General features: G+C 40.7%; 2 protein-coding genes across 2 annotated transcripts in view; one reads left to right on the forward strand and one right to left on the reverse strand.

The window, feature by feature from the left end:
- Positions 1-16,518, forward strand: part of clcn2a (chloride channel, voltage-sensitive 2a) — a 59,425-nt gene that overhangs the window by 17,615 nt on the left and 25,292 nt on the right. Inside the window, exons 2-4 of the mRNA XM_085378692.1 lie at positions 6,403-6,568; positions 15,311-15,442; positions 16,258-16,386. Coding sequence (XP_085234818.1) covers positions 6,403-6,568; positions 15,311-15,442; positions 16,258-16,386 — 427 coding nt within the window. The remainder of the gene's footprint in view (positions 1-6,402; positions 6,569-15,310; positions 15,443-16,257; positions 16,387-16,518) is intronic.
- Positions 3,445-5,906, reverse strand: LOC146613433 (zona pellucida sperm-binding protein 4-like). The gene is made up of 8 exons (XM_085378709.1): positions 5,621-5,906; positions 5,345-5,532; positions 5,147-5,244; positions 4,495-4,652; positions 4,230-4,422; positions 4,007-4,154; positions 3,849-3,924; positions 3,445-3,563 (listed from the first exon to the last, which is right to left on the reverse strand). The coding sequence occupies exons 1-8, from the start codon at positions 5,898-5,900 to the stop codon at positions 3,445-3,447; spliced, it is 1,260 nt and encodes a 419-aa protein (XP_085234835.1). The 5' UTR covers positions 5,901-5,906.

A 16,518-nucleotide genomic window follows, 5' to 3' on the forward strand; every position in this document is an offset into this window, starting at 1 on the left:
CGGCTGTCAAAAAAATTCCCACAAACTGTCTCTTGCTGTGGTTTCTGCTAGTGATGATGATGGCTTTTAAGCTTTCTGGGAGTTTGCGGTGTCATCAAGTTTGCTCTACACTCTGTCAGTCAAGCCTAGTAGCAGCAGGTAAGCTACCTGTCAAAACCGTGGTGAAAAAAACCTCACTGAGCTCTGGTGATGTGACGTGAGTTTGGAGCAGTTTTTTTGAAACATCTGCACTTTGTGAACTCGACACAGCATTGAAATGTCAGTACTGAGTGTCTCCTCACTAGTTGACATCAGAAGCTGCTGCTGGAGTACTTGTGGGGAAAAACGTCTAATTTTGTTTTTAATTCATTGCATCACTCTAAATTTTAATACAATAGTAATAATGTTTAATTTGAGGTATGTTGCTTTTATTGTGATAAGGACAGAGGAAGAAGAGGCAGAAAATAGAGGAGGGCAGTATCTGAAGGCAGGAATCTGCTGCATGGGATATATGCAGCCTAACTGCTGGTTAGCCGTGTTTGTTATATTTAAAATAGTAAAAATTAGTAAATGTAACACTATTCTGTTCTTTTAAAATAAATGATTTTCTGTTACAATCATAGGTGTGTGTTTTGTTTTTTTAGTTCAGAGTGTGTTCATGTTTAAAAAAACAACTTTTTAATATGACATAACAGCCATGATAGTTGCCTCTGACTACTCCGCTCCACTCAGGCTTTTGCTGCTATTTAACCAATTAACTGACACCACCTTATTCATTGGAGACGTGCCTTCTTTCTCTCTGTGAGCACTGTGATCAATGAGAAACCAGTCAATACCAATCAGCAGGAAGCAGGAGCCGAACTGGTTTTAAAGGGTTCAAGTGTGGGATGCTAACCGACTGATGTAGATACAGAGGTTAGCCATGTAGGAGTTAAGCTGGTTACAGATAACAGCTCATTTAACCCACAGGGTCCCACCTGCTGCTCTCACCAGGGGGCCGTGCTCCAGATGGCCTGTGATTGGTTTCACACAGGCTGAAGTAAGAAGCACTAACAGGCCCTGTTTATACTCCCAGTGGGAGTTTGTCTGATGCTCATGGCGGATTTGTGTGCAACCATGTGGGTGCATGAAAATTTATTTGCCACCTTATAAAAGTCAGAGAGAATTGAGTTTCTGAGTGTAGTGATTAACATGGAGACGCTACTTTTCTGGTCAAGATCTTTAGACTTTGACTGATATGAGTCATTTAATTTGGGAGGTACTAATCTATTTGAATTTTATCTTCTATCTTCTGTGTCTAAATGCTTTATGTCTAAGATTCATACTCTGATGTACACAGCAACTCGGGGTTCAGTATTTTGCCCATGGACACTTTGGTGTGCGGACTGGACTGGACACCCCTGATTCTTTTTGATTACATTAAATTGAAGCTGTCCACACCGCCCCCATTTTGTCAGTTTTTGCAGCACATTGTTTCTTTACACTCGTGCTTTGTTCTTTTAGAGGTTTCTAGTGCAGGTGTTCAGCACATGCATGAACAAATATTAAGTCTCCATCGTCACTGAGCAGATCAGAAGCTTTTAGCAGTGGGGTTTCTCTCGCTGGTAACTGAGAGCATCATTGGCACCTCAGCTATGATTCACAGCACTGCTGCTTCCTTATCAAAGGACACTGAAGAATTGTAAAAGCCAAAAGAACAATTCATGTGTCACAATCAAGCACCAGCCTCCAGAGCTGAACAAAGTAGCAAATATGGAATTGGCAGAAACTGCAGTTCCTCCAGTTAAGTTGCTGAAAAAGGATTTACCTTCCCAGTACATTCACCTGTGGCTGACACCAACAAAAAAACCCAAATACAGACTCGACCCATTCATGTCACAGAGTGCAGAGTTGGACACGCTAGGCTTTTCGGCTAGCCAAGTAAAAACAAAAAGTTATGTGATGCTAGTACAAGGTATATTATTCAAGTGTCTCTCCCCCACAGTTAAGGCTAGAGTAGTAGATATTTAATCTTTATTATCCGCTCCACTCACAGTTGGAAACGGAGTCATGCATGCCACTTAAACCACTAGTGAGTGGAGTCAGGTGGAGCCCCCTGTAGTTTAAAATTGGTCAGCTCTCAGAGAAGCCCTCCCCCTGTCTGTCTGTAAGGCCTCACTCTTTTGGAACATTTTCATAAAGCAGAATTATCTGAAAAAATATTACAATGACAAAACAAATAATAATACAGAACACCAAATCACCCCAATGATCTTGAAATGCAGACTGAGAAAAACGTGCATGTCATTATTGCACGATTGTAGGACATGCTGAGATTGATGTGAAGTTGTGTCACAAAACCTGAATACGAGGTTTTTTTAAAATATTTTTCTTCATTGCACTTTCCAGACTGAACAGCGTTAATCTCATTCGATAGAAACAGATTGAAATGAATTTTCAAAACAATCTTACATCCTGTATTTTATCAAAATGAAAGCTTTCATTAGCTGGAGTTTCTCATTAAGGACAGAAATTGATTTACATGAACAGTTCCATTTTCACCCCAAATAATAGTTATCATAACTGCCCCCCACCCACCCACCCCTTGTTTTTCTAACATTTAGCATTCCACACTGCACCTATTTTTAATCTATCAACCCGACAGCATTTTCCACTCTGTTTATATCCACACAGCAGCTGTTACTGCTCGCCATCCAATGGGCCAGTTCCTCTGAGAATTTTGCAGCAGTACTTAAATGCAGTCCTGCCTGAATATGATACATAGCGGCATCATGTTTGATTGCCAGCAGGTTAGGTTTTTAAAAAAAAATACAAAGTAGAGTAAGATGGACATCTGACAGCATAGTTCTCTGCACGTCAGACTGAACCTATACAGCTGCTCTGCTTTCCCTCTGCACCTCCTGTTCATGCGAGCAGAAAGACAGTCTGGAGGAGTCGTGATGCCCATCTCAATGAGAGGAGGAGTTGAGTGGGACACAAAAAGGGAGGTGGTGCATAGAGCAGTGGAGGAGAGATGTTGCAGCATAGAGAAATCTACAAGAAGCCTACCAGCAGGTCTTGAGGAATCATGAGTCTCATCTTAATGAGACATGGTAGGAGGGGGAAGAAAAAACAAAAAAAAAAAAAAAAAACCTCTACATCTAATGTTGCTAGTCAAGCACATTTCCTGACATGCAGTTTTTCACTACTGAAAACAAATCTGCTGTGTTATACAATGCTATTGTACATTTCAGTATAGATTTTCCAAGCATCTAGTTGTAATGCAATCTTGCTGCCTTGTCAGCAAGAATCAGGAAAACAGGGTGGCACCTTCATCATGTTACTGGCTTGACTTTGTAGAATATCTACCTCAGCGAAAGTTAGTCACCTTCAAGCAGTGATTTGAGACAAAACCCAGTTGTTCAGCATGAGCTTTTAACAAGCTTTATTAAAAATGACAGCCAGAAATGGCGTGCCAGTGGAAGGTCATCCTTTCAGTTTAGCGTTCAGTGCTGCTGTGGTCTTCTCAGTCAGGATCACTTCACCACTTGAGACTAGGCCCCTCTGGCTCTGGGAAACTTTCCTTGCTGCAGATACTGCTCTTCCTGCAAGGCAGGCATTTTTTCCTTTAAGTGCTGAAAAAGAAAATCTTACAGAAGTGCATAAGTGAATATGTAAAGCTAAAAATTCTAGATGCCATTTCAGCTCTTCCAGGGGGAAGCCTTTCTACCTTTGATTTAAGCTTGCAAATGCCAATTTCAGTGCGATCTGCCTTCTTGAAGTGTAAAAGCTCTGGAAAGTTTTGCTAAACTTGCATAAAGCTGCAGTTCTGTAAACTTAGGGCAGAATGCCAGGCAGTTTAAGTATTAGACTACAATCAAGATACTCACGCTGTCGATGACAGTACTGCTCACAAGAGTCCATGCTGGTTGGATAGCAAACAGCTGTGGTGCAGTGGACGAACACCTTTTTAAAAAAAAAAAAAGTACATTTGGTCAAGAAAACAGTTTCTGTGAAGGGAACCCAATTTAAATAAGCTCTGCTGTACCCTGTCTTGCTGTGGAAAGAAGTCGTTTGGATCCACAAATGTAAACATCTTTATGACAAAACGTTTGTGGTGCGTCGGGTACTGAAGCCCAGAGGAGCTGTCCACATGAACCACTGTGGTCAGGAATTTGTCATCATGGTATGGACACCTGCAGCCAAGAAGAATCCACCTTAGCACAAAATACAAAAACTGTACAAAGTTGTATCTGATTGCTTTTATATACCCATTAAACAGAAGGTCCCACTGTGGCAGGCTGTCAGGATTTGGATTGGAAGTGGCCCAGCAGTGCTCCAAGTTCAGAATGATATTTGGGTCGGACCTTGCCAAGATGCGCACCTCAACATAGACGGGTTCCCGTAACACTTTGGTGATTGGGTAGTCTGACGGGGCATAGAAGGAGCTGTACGCTGCCACTTCTGCAAGTAGAGTAATAGTTTTAGTGCATACAAGTTATTTCTGTACTGCTTCTTAGGGGTTGTGTCACTCACCCTCCACACATCCTTTTGTGCGGCACTGTCCACTTCCCAGTCTGAGCTCCACTCTGAGAGGTCCTGCAGCAGCAACCGGTACGGGAGGAGGAACAGGGCTCACCTCCAGGATGAGAGCCTCTGTGGCTGTGCCGGAGTACCGACACTGGAACAGTAGCCTGTTGGCAGAGCACAACTTTGTGCTATTTAAGCAGTCAAAGGCCTACTTAAGTTTCAGTCCCTTTAAGAGTTAAATCATAGAATGAATGGAAATCAACTACAGGCTAATTGCTTTGTAGTGTGGCACGACAGAGGCACTGGTTCTAGATATTAGTCCAATAGGATCGACAGGTTCTCTTTCAAGTCCAACATGTACCCACTGAACTGCTTAAGCTTTTTGGAAATTATACCTTAAACATACACTATCAGAAGTATGAACCTTTTAGGGATGGCCATCATTTTATTTACAGCACATTTAAACAAAATTTGACTGGCAGTGCTTTAGAAACAGTACATTTACATCGCAGCTGCCAAAGGAGAAAAGTTTACAATACATGAAGCTAAAGGGGGTTTTATATAGAGTTGACTCAAAAATAAATAATCAGTGCTTTTGTGTTGTCATTGTGTTCAGAATTTGCCAATTAATGACTCAATTCCCATTTGACAGACTCACTCAAAATGGCTGTCCCTGGTGATTGAGCCTTTTAGGCCAACTCCTACTTCATATGAAGACGACATGTGGTTTTCATAAACAACAAAACCATCCTCCTCCTGTGGGAAGAGGGGAAAAAAAATATGACTATGTTCAAGTGATGAATCCGATCAGATTGTATTTTCATATTAAAAACTGTCTAGATAACCCTCCACCTACCGTAACTGTGGTGCCACATGCTGTCACAGGGAACTGAAAGATGGCAAAGGCAGAGGTGCTGTCGACAGAGGTACAGAAGACATCGTCAGTCTCCAGCAGGTCGATTGAGTCCAGCTCTATAGGTGGCAGGGTGGCATCTCTAGCCACAACCACCACAAACTGGCCATCCCTGGTACACTGCACAGTCACTGGGAGACAAGACAATAGATGGGTGAAGGTCTGCTCAGTTTCACATGTCCACCAACAGGAAAAGAAACCTCACCGAAGCATAAATACCTGTTTTCCCATAGTAGCACCGTAGCCCATCAAAGCAGCAGTTCATTTTTTCACATTGTTCAGGGGTCAAATCTGGAGTCCCACACCGGAGCTTCTGAGCCTCCTCTACCAGGCATTTATCAAGAGGAGCTGCAGTTGGAGGGACATTTGACTGTTGTTGAAACCACTGAAAAGAATGAGAAGTTTGAGGTTTCTGCAGAGGACTCTTCCAGGAATGCTGCGCAGTAACACAACAAACACAAACAACCACAACACTAAACAGCAGCTTGAAAAACTTCATTATGGTGTTAATAACTAACTACACACTGGCCAAATCTACAACAACCACATCTATGGCTGGGATGCAGTCTTTATATGTGATTGATTGTGTGTAGTTCGCTATGAACACCGCCTCTCATTGTTAGTAGTCAATTGTGTGCCAGCCCTGCAGAGTTAATCAGCTGGGAGCTGACAGGTGGAGCTTATTGTCTGCTCATCTGTCTGAAAAGAAGTCATTACACGACTGCTGAGTCAAAGCTGAGTGATTTTTTTTATTTATTTCTAAAGGAGAATTAAAGAGGAAAGCTGTGAATGGAGTTTCTATTTGCAGTCAGTGAATTTTCCACAGCTGGGTCTGTTTACTCAGAGCTTGAACCTTTGCATGTTTACGCTGAATGTATTATTGTGACCCAACACAGTATTAATTTTTAAAGTGGAAAACATGCTGTATCACACTGACATTTTCTACACTGCCTTCCTCTGTTACTACCAGTGTAAAAACTTTTTCCTTTCCATCTATTCAGATGTATGGGCGGTACACCCAGGAGCTGGGTGTGTTTGCCAAGGAGGAGGCGGCGCGCCTACGTGATGGAGGGGTGCGGGATGGCGGTGGCATGAGGAGGAACGCCAGCGTTCGTAGTCGTGCTGATCTTCTGGAATATGAGAAGGACCCTTGTGCAAAGTGCCAGTGTAAGTGACGATCACTCTTTTAACCCCTAACCCACATATTGATTCATAAACCACGTACAGACAAATTTGATTTTAGGTGGGCCAGACCAGTAAAACGGTTTCTACAAAATGTTCCAGTTTTTCTATTTTCACCTATTCAGTTTATCTAAATGATATTTATGTATCACTAGTTCACAACAGTCACTTCAAGTCACAAAGACACTGCAGTACAAGCTACTGTTGTACAGTACTGTGCAAAAGTCTTGAGGCAGTCCTCATTTCTTTCTATTTTGTTGGGAAAATGGGAAAAAGGTGCAGCAATTTATTAAAACGTGCAAACGTGCCTGGAAATACAGTATATCATGCAAAAACAGAGTTTGTATACTTCTAACAAGCTTGAAAGTCAATATTTGGTATGACCATATTTATTCTTCAACATAGCCTGAACTCTCTTAGGCAAGCTTTCTTAGAATTTCTTCAAGTAGTCTTCAGGAATAGTTCTCCAGGCTTCTTGAAGGACATTCGGAGCTCTTCTTTGGATGTTTGCTGCCTTTTGTTCCCTTCTCTGTCACAATGATCCCGCACTGCTGCCTGAAGATACAATGGTGCTTTTTAAGTTGTCTGCTACGTGTAGATACAACACTTGTTCGTCCCTTGAGTTTGGTGCCTTTTTATCCTTGGATGATTCATAGGTCAGTGTTGAGTGGCTTAACAAAACAAAACAAAAAATTTCCTCTGAAAATGGTCAGCTACAAGAACTGGAGTGAACAAAACCGCCAATGTCAATATAAGAAGTTTGAAAGACCTTCAGAAAGCCTGGATTTAAAAAATCATAGAAACACATCGGTATGGTGTAGTGTGGGTAATGTTTTTAAAACTGACAATGATTTAGACTTCAGAGTTTGGACAAACACGGTCAGCTCATGATCTGCTACAACAATACTTTGTGATTAAGAATAAAACCGTCCTTCTCTCCTGCTGGACTCTGCAGAACTCGTTGTAAGGCTGAATGTTTGATACTCCCTCTTCAGACTCAGGCTTGCAAGGAGAAACTGTGCAGGTAGTGCCTGAAGGTCAGACCAATGTAGTGATTAACTATAGTGAATCGTGTGTGTGCGCACCCCTAAAACTGTGATTTCAGCTCTCCACTGAGCGTTAAAGTCGTGTGAAAGCGACGAGTTCTTGAAGTACAGCACAGCAGCTACAAAAGATGGAGAAAAAAGGTCCTACATATTTATGGTTTCCTGATAGTATTCCTGATGGTGTCGGACTTTTACGTCCGATAAAAGTTCCTCAGTTTAACAGTCCCAGCCTGGCAGTGATCAGGACAAAAACTCAGAACTGAGGCTGATAAACGTCTTAGAAAGTAACACCCCCACATAACCAACAAAAACATAATTTGCATTAAAAAACTAGACTTTCCTTACAGAATAGATCATTTACATGTCACAGTAAGATTTTCTAAAAGGCTCATTTTGAGTGTTTTTCTGCTCACACCATGCTACCTGCATGCGACTTGTATGCTTTATAAATGAAGCCCAAAGAGAAGAATTAAATGTGTCTGATCTGAGCAACGACCTCCAGACACCAAGGACTGTCTCAATGTCAAAGGCAGGGACAGCGTCCTCTGCTGGCAGCCAGTGGCCCAGATTGTGTTTGTCAGTGTGTGAGTGTATCCGATTGCTTCACTTTGTGTTTACGTTTGTTTATGTGAGCAAAACGCTGATCTGAGCTGTCAGGTTATTTTATGTCTAGTCTTCCCAGATGACTGCAGATAAAGGAGTGGCACCAGCAGAGAGCTCCACTTGAGACCGATGTACTCTACAGTAATGGAGTGTTATGTGTATTTCTGTGTGTATGCGTGCATCTTCCAAATGTGTTTTGAATGACTCTGATATTGCTTTTCAGAAAGTCACACTGTATTTGTCATTTTTCAAAGCTTACAGCTCTACAAATGAACTCATCGTATCTTAATCAATCCAGGCGAAACCTTACAGATAAATACGTATCTTAAAGCTGGAGTGTCTGTCGAGCGAGGAAATGTTTTAGTGTCTACTTCAAGTTGAGTCGACCTTCTTTCCAGAGCCTTGTACTACAAAGTGAGTTTAACACAGCCAGGGGAGCTTTTTGTTATCTGAATTCACTTACCCTAACACAGGCATTCGGGATAGGCAGCAACACAAGGGTAACGATCTCACTGAGCTAACCCAGGGTTTCCCTGCATATTCACGTGAAAGAGGTGGTGTTGGCAGCATCTGACCATTCACAAGAATGGCTGAAGAACTTAAACTATACTATGGGAAAAATATGACGAGGTTAAACACAGCAACACAGCTCCTGCAGACAAATCAGCAGTGTGAGTTTGCGTGAGAGGAAAAGCACTTTAGAGTAATATTGTATTAAGAGTGTCTACTTTAAGTGCTTTGGTCAGTAAGGTTGGAAAAGAGCTGCTATATTAATAAAGTGTAGCCTATTTATAGCCAGGAAAGAAAGCCAGTAAAAAAGCATAGTGTGTGAGTTAACAGACCTATCAATAACACGGTTCTGTCGTTAAGATAAGGGAGAGTGGGAGACTCTGATAGATTATAACGAGTATTTGATTAAATTGATGTTTAAAAGATAGTTTTAGTTTTTGTTCTTTTAGCAGCAGCCTCAGTGGTGTTTAACAGCCTGACAGTAAAGAACAAATATAAAAACTGTACTCAAACTTAGGCTTAGTTTACGTGCAAGTCGAAGATGAGGTCAGCCAGAACGTGTTATATTATGATGTCAATATACCCAGTAAGAAGTGATCCACAACTCATAGTATTAGGAATCCTGGGTTAACCTGAAAGTTGCCTGGATAAAAGGAAACCATGCCTCGTAGTACAGACCTCTGCTGTGGCATTTTGGTTGGTAAAATGAAGAATCTGATTATTCAATTTATTGATTTTTGTAATTTCTGATTTTGTGGATCAGATAAAATACATTTTTCCAAAGCAGTTTATATTATAGAGTAAAGATCCTATGATAATAATAATTCTTAAGGTTTGCTTTGCTGCATTTGCATTTATTGCTGACACCATCAGCACTTGCAGCTGTAGGAGAACTTTAATAAAACTGTCTGTGCCCACTCTCTACAGTTTGTGTCAAAATTGTTTTTTTCTGCTTAGACTCCAAATTTGGTAAAGTGTGAACATGCAAACAAGGGCCACGTTTTTAAATTCACTTCGACTTGCACTCATATTTGTCAAAGCTGATGTTTTGACACTTTGCGGATCTGGAGCATTCAGATGTGTGTCTAACAAGATGTCACAGAGAGACGGCACGGCTTTTGGAAGTATTGAGAAATGGTTCTCTTAAGTGTTCCTGTGAGTGGCTCAAAGATTACGGCCATTAAAATCTGTTTTTCAGACCTTTTTCTCGTGTATAGAGGTTCCTCCCAATTCTCTGAATCTTTTCATGATACTGGCACTGCGGTGCAGTGGTCTTAACTCACAACAAGAACTATCCTGTGTGGACTGCATGTTCTCCTTGTGTCTGCATAGGTTTATTACTGGTGCTCTGCCTTCCTCCCACCATCCAAAACATAGACGATGGGTTAATTGGTGATTCTAAACTGGCCATAGATGTGAGGTGGATAGAGGCCTGAATGAATGCATGGTTAAATGTGATCATAGTGTAAAAGAGCTGTAAATGTTAGCCAGTGTCAGTCCACTGTGTACAGAAGATGAAACTCCTTATCAGTATAGCAAACTGTTTAGAGTGGCCAGATCCTCCTTATCTTCACCCATGAAATAAGTAACAATAAGGACTTAATAAGGCAACATGATTGATTATTCCCAGTTTTTGTTGCTTAACCTAATTTCTTTCAAGATATTCCCCACAACACAAGCTTTAGCATCACATACCTTTTCAGTCTTTTGTCTTTATTTTACACATTTTTTTGGAAACAGCATTATAAATACTTAAAAGTTCCACTTGCAGTTTACCCGATTGTTTTTCAGAGGGGACACAGATTTATTGAACTCTATTAGTAACTGGGGGAAAAAGTTATGTAAGCCAAATAACAGAAAATAAAGTGTTAAAATAAATAATCACTCTCAGGGATGACTCTCGACAAGGCAATAGGAGGGAAAGGCAGTGTTTGTTTTTACTCGTGCTTGCGTAAGTGAGCCAGCGTGGCGGCTTTCCAGTATCCATCTCTGCCTCTTTGCCCTTGTGACTAGTGATCTGATTAAAGAGCAATAGATTGCACTATAGGTGAAAGCTGCACTATATCAGCACAGCGTTGCTTGCTGGCTGTAATAGAAGCCATTTAAAACAATCAGTCAGATCAGCAGCCAGCCAGAGTGATTTGTGTGTTCACTGTCTGCCGTGTGTGCTCATAGATCAAGAGGTGTTCGTATTTTTAGACTCATCTTTGGAGAGGCGCTCAGGCTGGCCAGGCACCGCTGCTTTCATTCTTAGGTAATGTGTGCTGAGAGAGCCTTCAGATTTGGTGGAAGTGGGAGTTTTAGTGCTTTCCTCTCATGCATCTGTGTGGGAACATCATATCTGTGGGTGATGGACTAGTGTGTGCCTCGGTTCGTATCAGTAGTTGGAGGTTTTTGAACAAGGCAACCTACACATGCAACTAAAGACTGTGCTGCTGAGCTACAAAACATGTACTCCCCTCACTGATTATTTTTGCCTCACAGAGTGAAATGTTGGTGCATTTTTGTAGCAGGTATTAATCAGACCTGGGACTGCAGGTTATTCCAAGGTTCAGCCTCAGTGAATAATATCACAGCTAGTGTTTCACTGTACATTCGAGGACTGTAAATCTTTGAAAAGGGCTGTAGGTGAATGATCTCCTGCATTTTCAACATTATTAATGATTAGGGTGATGCAATGCAGGACTCGCAGAGGTGGAGAAAGTGTCTGGCGTTGGGTGTGATTTTTAGTGCGGGATCAGGAGAAGACATCTGTGAACGCCACTGAGCCTGCGGATGTGAGTGTGAGCCAAGATGCACATGGAAGTATGTGGTGGTGCAGGTGCCAGAGTGTGTGTGTGTGTGTGTGTGTGTGTGTGTGTGTGTGTGTGTTGTACTTGTATAGCTGCCTTTATGAGGACCCCTACAAATTCTAAGACCATCAGTATGGGGACATTTTCGCTGGTTTCAAGTCAAATAAGGGACACTTCATACTCCAGTTTAGACGTATGAATTTTTCCCTTTTGGCTGTAGTGCTGTTTATCCATCTAGATTGCTGTTATGTGAGTTGTCCAGTTTTGCTTCAGTATAATGGAGCTAAACAGGACCTGCCAAAAGAACCCTAAAAAGAGGGTAACTCAGCAAAGCAATATAGATTAAATAAAACTACGGGTGCCCTTTTATGATTAGGGTTCATATTAAAAATACGTTTAGATTACGCACTTTGTTGTGATAGATAAGGGCAGGTTAAGAGGCTAGGGAATGCATTACGTCAGTGAATGTCCTCTTAAAGATTACGTGTGTGTGTGTGTGTGTGTGTGTGTGTGTGTGAGAAAGAGATTAAAGGGAATACATACAGAGAATCTCTGAGAATACCCCCCCTTTCTTTTTAAAAAGAGTTTCAACTGAACTGTCAAGTAAAATGACACAATCTAGAAAACCATGTCATCTCATATGTTCACTTAGATTTATCTGCTAAATATTTTTCAGAGGCATGTTTTCTTTTTGACTCTGTGTGAGATTGTGTCATGTGTCAGATTGCATGCTTATCCCATGTTCATGTGTAGGTTCTATGCTGGCTGTTTGCCATCCAGCAGGTGGCCTGGCAGCTGGACAGCCTGCCCCATCACGCACACAGTTGTGCCTCATTTGCCTCAGGAGACGCTGCATCCCATTGTGACCCGCTTCCCGGCCTAGAAAGACTGCTGCAAAGTCCTTTCATTTATCATTTTCCTTGTTTTGGTTTTTGAATAGCAGCATGCCATTCAAACAAGATTTAACACGAGCAGTTCTTTTTTTGAGCCACATCAAAACATTATACAAGCAGCATAACCACAAGATATCTTGATGTGAAATAGTAAATATTATCACATTACACGGTGGGGGCAGAGTAATGTGACTCATTGTGAACTCAGTGAACTCATTGTCATGTTCAAGAAACCAGTTCATTCATTTGGTACTAAGAGGTACCGAGTGTGCCAAGAAAACATCCCCCACACCATTAGCTCACTACCATCAGCCTGAATCATTGATACAAGGCAGGATGAGTCTTTCATGTTGTTTACCCCAAATTCTACAATCAGAACTCAAGACTTAGACCAGGCGGTGTTTTTTTTAATCTTCTGTTGTCCAACTTTGGTAACTCTGTTTCAATTATAGCCTCAGTTTCCCGTTCTTAGCTGACAAGAGTGGCACCTGGTGTGTTCTTTTGCTGTGTAGCCCATCTGCTTCAAGGTTTGACATGTTTTGCATTCAAAGATGCTCTTCTGAATATCTTGGAGTGGTTCTTGGAGTTGCTGTTGTCTTCCTACCAGCTCTTTGGCATCAATAAGGTATTTTCACCCAGAGAACTGCTGCTCACTGGATATTTTTTCTTTTTCAGCCCATTCTCTATAAACCCCAGAGATGGTTGTGTAGGAAAATCCCAGCAGATCAGCAGTTTCTGAAAGACTCAACATCCAATAACTATGCCACGTTAATTTCAGTGCTCAGTTTGACCTTCAGCAGGTTGTTTTTAACCATGTCTGTAAATGCATTGAGTTGCTGCCATGTGATTGGTTTCATTTAAAAATGATAAATCATTTCATAAGACAGCTCAGTACTTAAGCTTTGAGCAAATGTCACAAACTGCATCGTAATGAACATTTATTTCCAATTAGTCACATAATGAGTGTCGAATAACAAACTTTTTCCTCTACAACCGTTTCCATTTCCTCTACAAACAAGCTGAACAATTAACAAAAAAGTGTTTTTGGTTTCTCACTTGGCTGTAACGCTGTCATGGAGTGTGGATCTGGCAAATGTGTTAGTAGCACATTTTTAGCTTCTCTGGGGACAGGCACATCTATGAATGCTCTGGATATTTGTGAATTCCAGGCTTTGGCAGTGTCCGCAGACAAGCGAGGAGAAATTAGTCCAGCAATGCTTCTTTTAGCTGACCTAACCCAGAGTTATAGATTATAATGTAATAGTAGAATTTATAACCATGACCTAGCTTTTTTTTTCTTGATATTCTCATATTTGAACTGGATGAAGATAATGTGATTCTCTCATGTGCAAACGTGATAACATCTCTCTGCTCACTGCATCTTTTTACTCTTGTTTTCTTCATCAAAATACACATAAAATCACTCAAATTTTGTCCAGTGCTGACCTAAAAATGTATTCAGTTTTGTTTTGTTTTTTAAGACTAGTGCAACCCCATGATGTCTCATGCTCCCTCAACCACTCTTTTACGATTTGAACCCAGTGAATCCTGGCAGTGTCATCTATAAATATGCCTGTGCCACCAGTAAAAGAAAACTCCACTGGTAGAAACACCTTTTTTGGCAAATAATGTTTCTGAACCTAAACTTGACCACCTGAAGCAATTCCAAATCAAAACACCACCACAGGCTTGTAAAGCAAGCGCTAGTCACAAGGGGTGCATTGCTTCATCCAGCTCTCTTCTTACTCTGATTTAACCTTCACAGTGAAACAGGTCAAATCTGGAATCATCAAACCACATGAGCTTTTTCCATTGCTCCAGGGTCCAATCTTTATGTGGCAAACTGAAGCCTGTTTTCCAGATTAGTCTCACTGATGAGTGTTTTTCTTAAGTCTACACAGATGTTTATTGCCAATCCCTTCAGATCTCTTTGCAGTGTATGTGTCGAAATATAGTCGTGAGTTCCATATTTCTTCTTAAAAGATGATAGTTTACCACTATCTTTGAACTGTTATTATAATAGTTTCAGCAGTCTCCTTAGTTGTTTTCATCGTTTAATGCTGGCCAATAATTTAGTTACTCACTGTCCCGTTTAGAGTTAAATAACTTGTTGCCAGCTGAAACATATTAATTAATGCAACCAATGGGTGACTGAGTTTGTAGGACCAAAAGAAGTTACGTTCCTTGAATGCAACTAGTTGTTGTTTATTTATATAACTGAGTTATTATTTTTTCCATATGTAGTAGAGTTGAGTGATCATGTGACTTTAACAAAATATGACAATTAGTAATTTTTGTGAGCTTTTTTTTTTTTTTTTTGGTTTAACTAGCTCACAAAGAAATTTAGGTTACATTTACCAAAGAGAAGTCACACTTCCTCTTTAAAAGCTGGGCTATGGCAGGCAAGCATAGTCCTAACAAGCTGGTTAGTCTTTGTAACAGTGAAGCCGACAGTTTTCACTCTAAAAATGTCCATCCATCCGGTTTTTACCGCTTCTCTGGTTTTGCGACCCGAACCTGGTTAGGCATATCTATATAGATATGCTAATATGCCTGTATATGTAGCAGCCATATGTCTATGCCTATTACGTTTAAATGAATGGGTGTATTAATCTTTTATTCATACCTTTTTTAACTCAACCATTCAACATCATATCACAGTTTTGAATCTTTTTCAAAAGTTTTATTATTTAGACTTCCTTTTTTCAGCTTATTTATAATTCAGTTTGATTATTTATAATTCAGTTTCCTTCTCCTCTCCTCTTTTCTCCTTGACACTGGTGTTTCTTTGAGTCGCATACAAACAAGTATATCTCTGCAGTCTCATCACACCTGGAATTTCTTTGCTTTTGATTCCCTCTCTCTGTTTCTCTGTGCCCTCAGTGTGTGCATCTCGCTGCCAGAAGTTCTTGATCTCACGGGTGGGGGAGGACTGGATCTTCCTCATTCTGCTGGGGCTACTCATGGCTCTGGTCAGCTGGGTGATGGACTATGCCATCGCCTTCTGCCAAGAAGGTAGGAAAGAGATGCATACCAAAAACGAGAGAGAGATGCTTGAAAGACTGGACAGACAGCAAATGTGATGCTGTTCTCACAGGGGCGGCATTAAACCTCGAAGAGTTAGGCTTCATATGAACGGCTAAGAGGTGCATTGTGAAGACAATTTAATTGTGATGAAATATTGGTTCATAATATTTAGAAATCACGGTTTCTATTCACATTTCAAACAAACTGGGATTTTACAAACATCTGTGATGTGAATAGAAACTATACAGTATTTGATACAAAAAATTCCCAAAATCTCACAATAAATTATAATAAACCAGATTATTTTTCCTGACATTTCTTTCCTAAAAGTGTTCAAACAAAACCAAAACTTGTAAAAAATAAAATAAAATGAAAAGGTTGACACATCATTAACTTTAACAAAACACTACTCAGCCATGACTGAGCAAACACGCCATCTTTTCCGCCCATGCTGATGTTTTCCAGCGCATCCTCTCTGAGCATCAGAACATTTTTGAAAAGATCTTTTTTTCAGGTACGAGTGAAGAAAAATAGATGGCGAAATACACAGCTGGCTTAGTTTAGTAGCTTTCGTTTTTTTTCCTCTGTTTTTGAAACTGTAAATTTGCTCGTAGGATGAAAGAGGAGTTGCTGAGGGTGAGGAAATCAAAGGCAGAGATTTGAGGTTAGAGCACAGAGAAGCAGTCGAAGAGAAGAAGAAGAGAAAAGGAGTCACAGAAAATTAATTGGGAATAGTTTTTGACTAGTTTAGTTTTGTACTGCATGATACTGAAATGAAGTTCCTTATATATGTGTGTGTGCAGCACAGAAGTGGATGTACGGTGGACTGGACAGTAACTTGCTTCTGCAGTACATTGCCTGGATCAGCTACCCTGTAGTCCTCATTACTTTCTCTGCAGGATTCACACAGATACTTGCGCCTCAGGCTGTGGGTAAGACATGCACACAGAATGTGGACATAAACATATGTATTTATATTCAAATTCTAATTCATGGTCTTATTTCTGTGTAATTGGCTCTGTAGTGCTCCATAAGGGCTCCAAGGACGTGCTGTATGTCTTAGT

The sequence above is a fragment of the Diplotaxodon limnothrissa genome, linkage group LG18, assembly GCF_057381915.1.
Source record: "Diplotaxodon limnothrissa isolate DT_005_m linkage group LG18, D_limnothrissa_male_GT1.1, whole genome shotgun sequence".
In the NCBI taxonomy this organism is placed as follows: Eukaryota; Metazoa; Chordata; class Actinopteri; order Cichliformes; family Cichlidae; genus Diplotaxodon; species Diplotaxodon limnothrissa.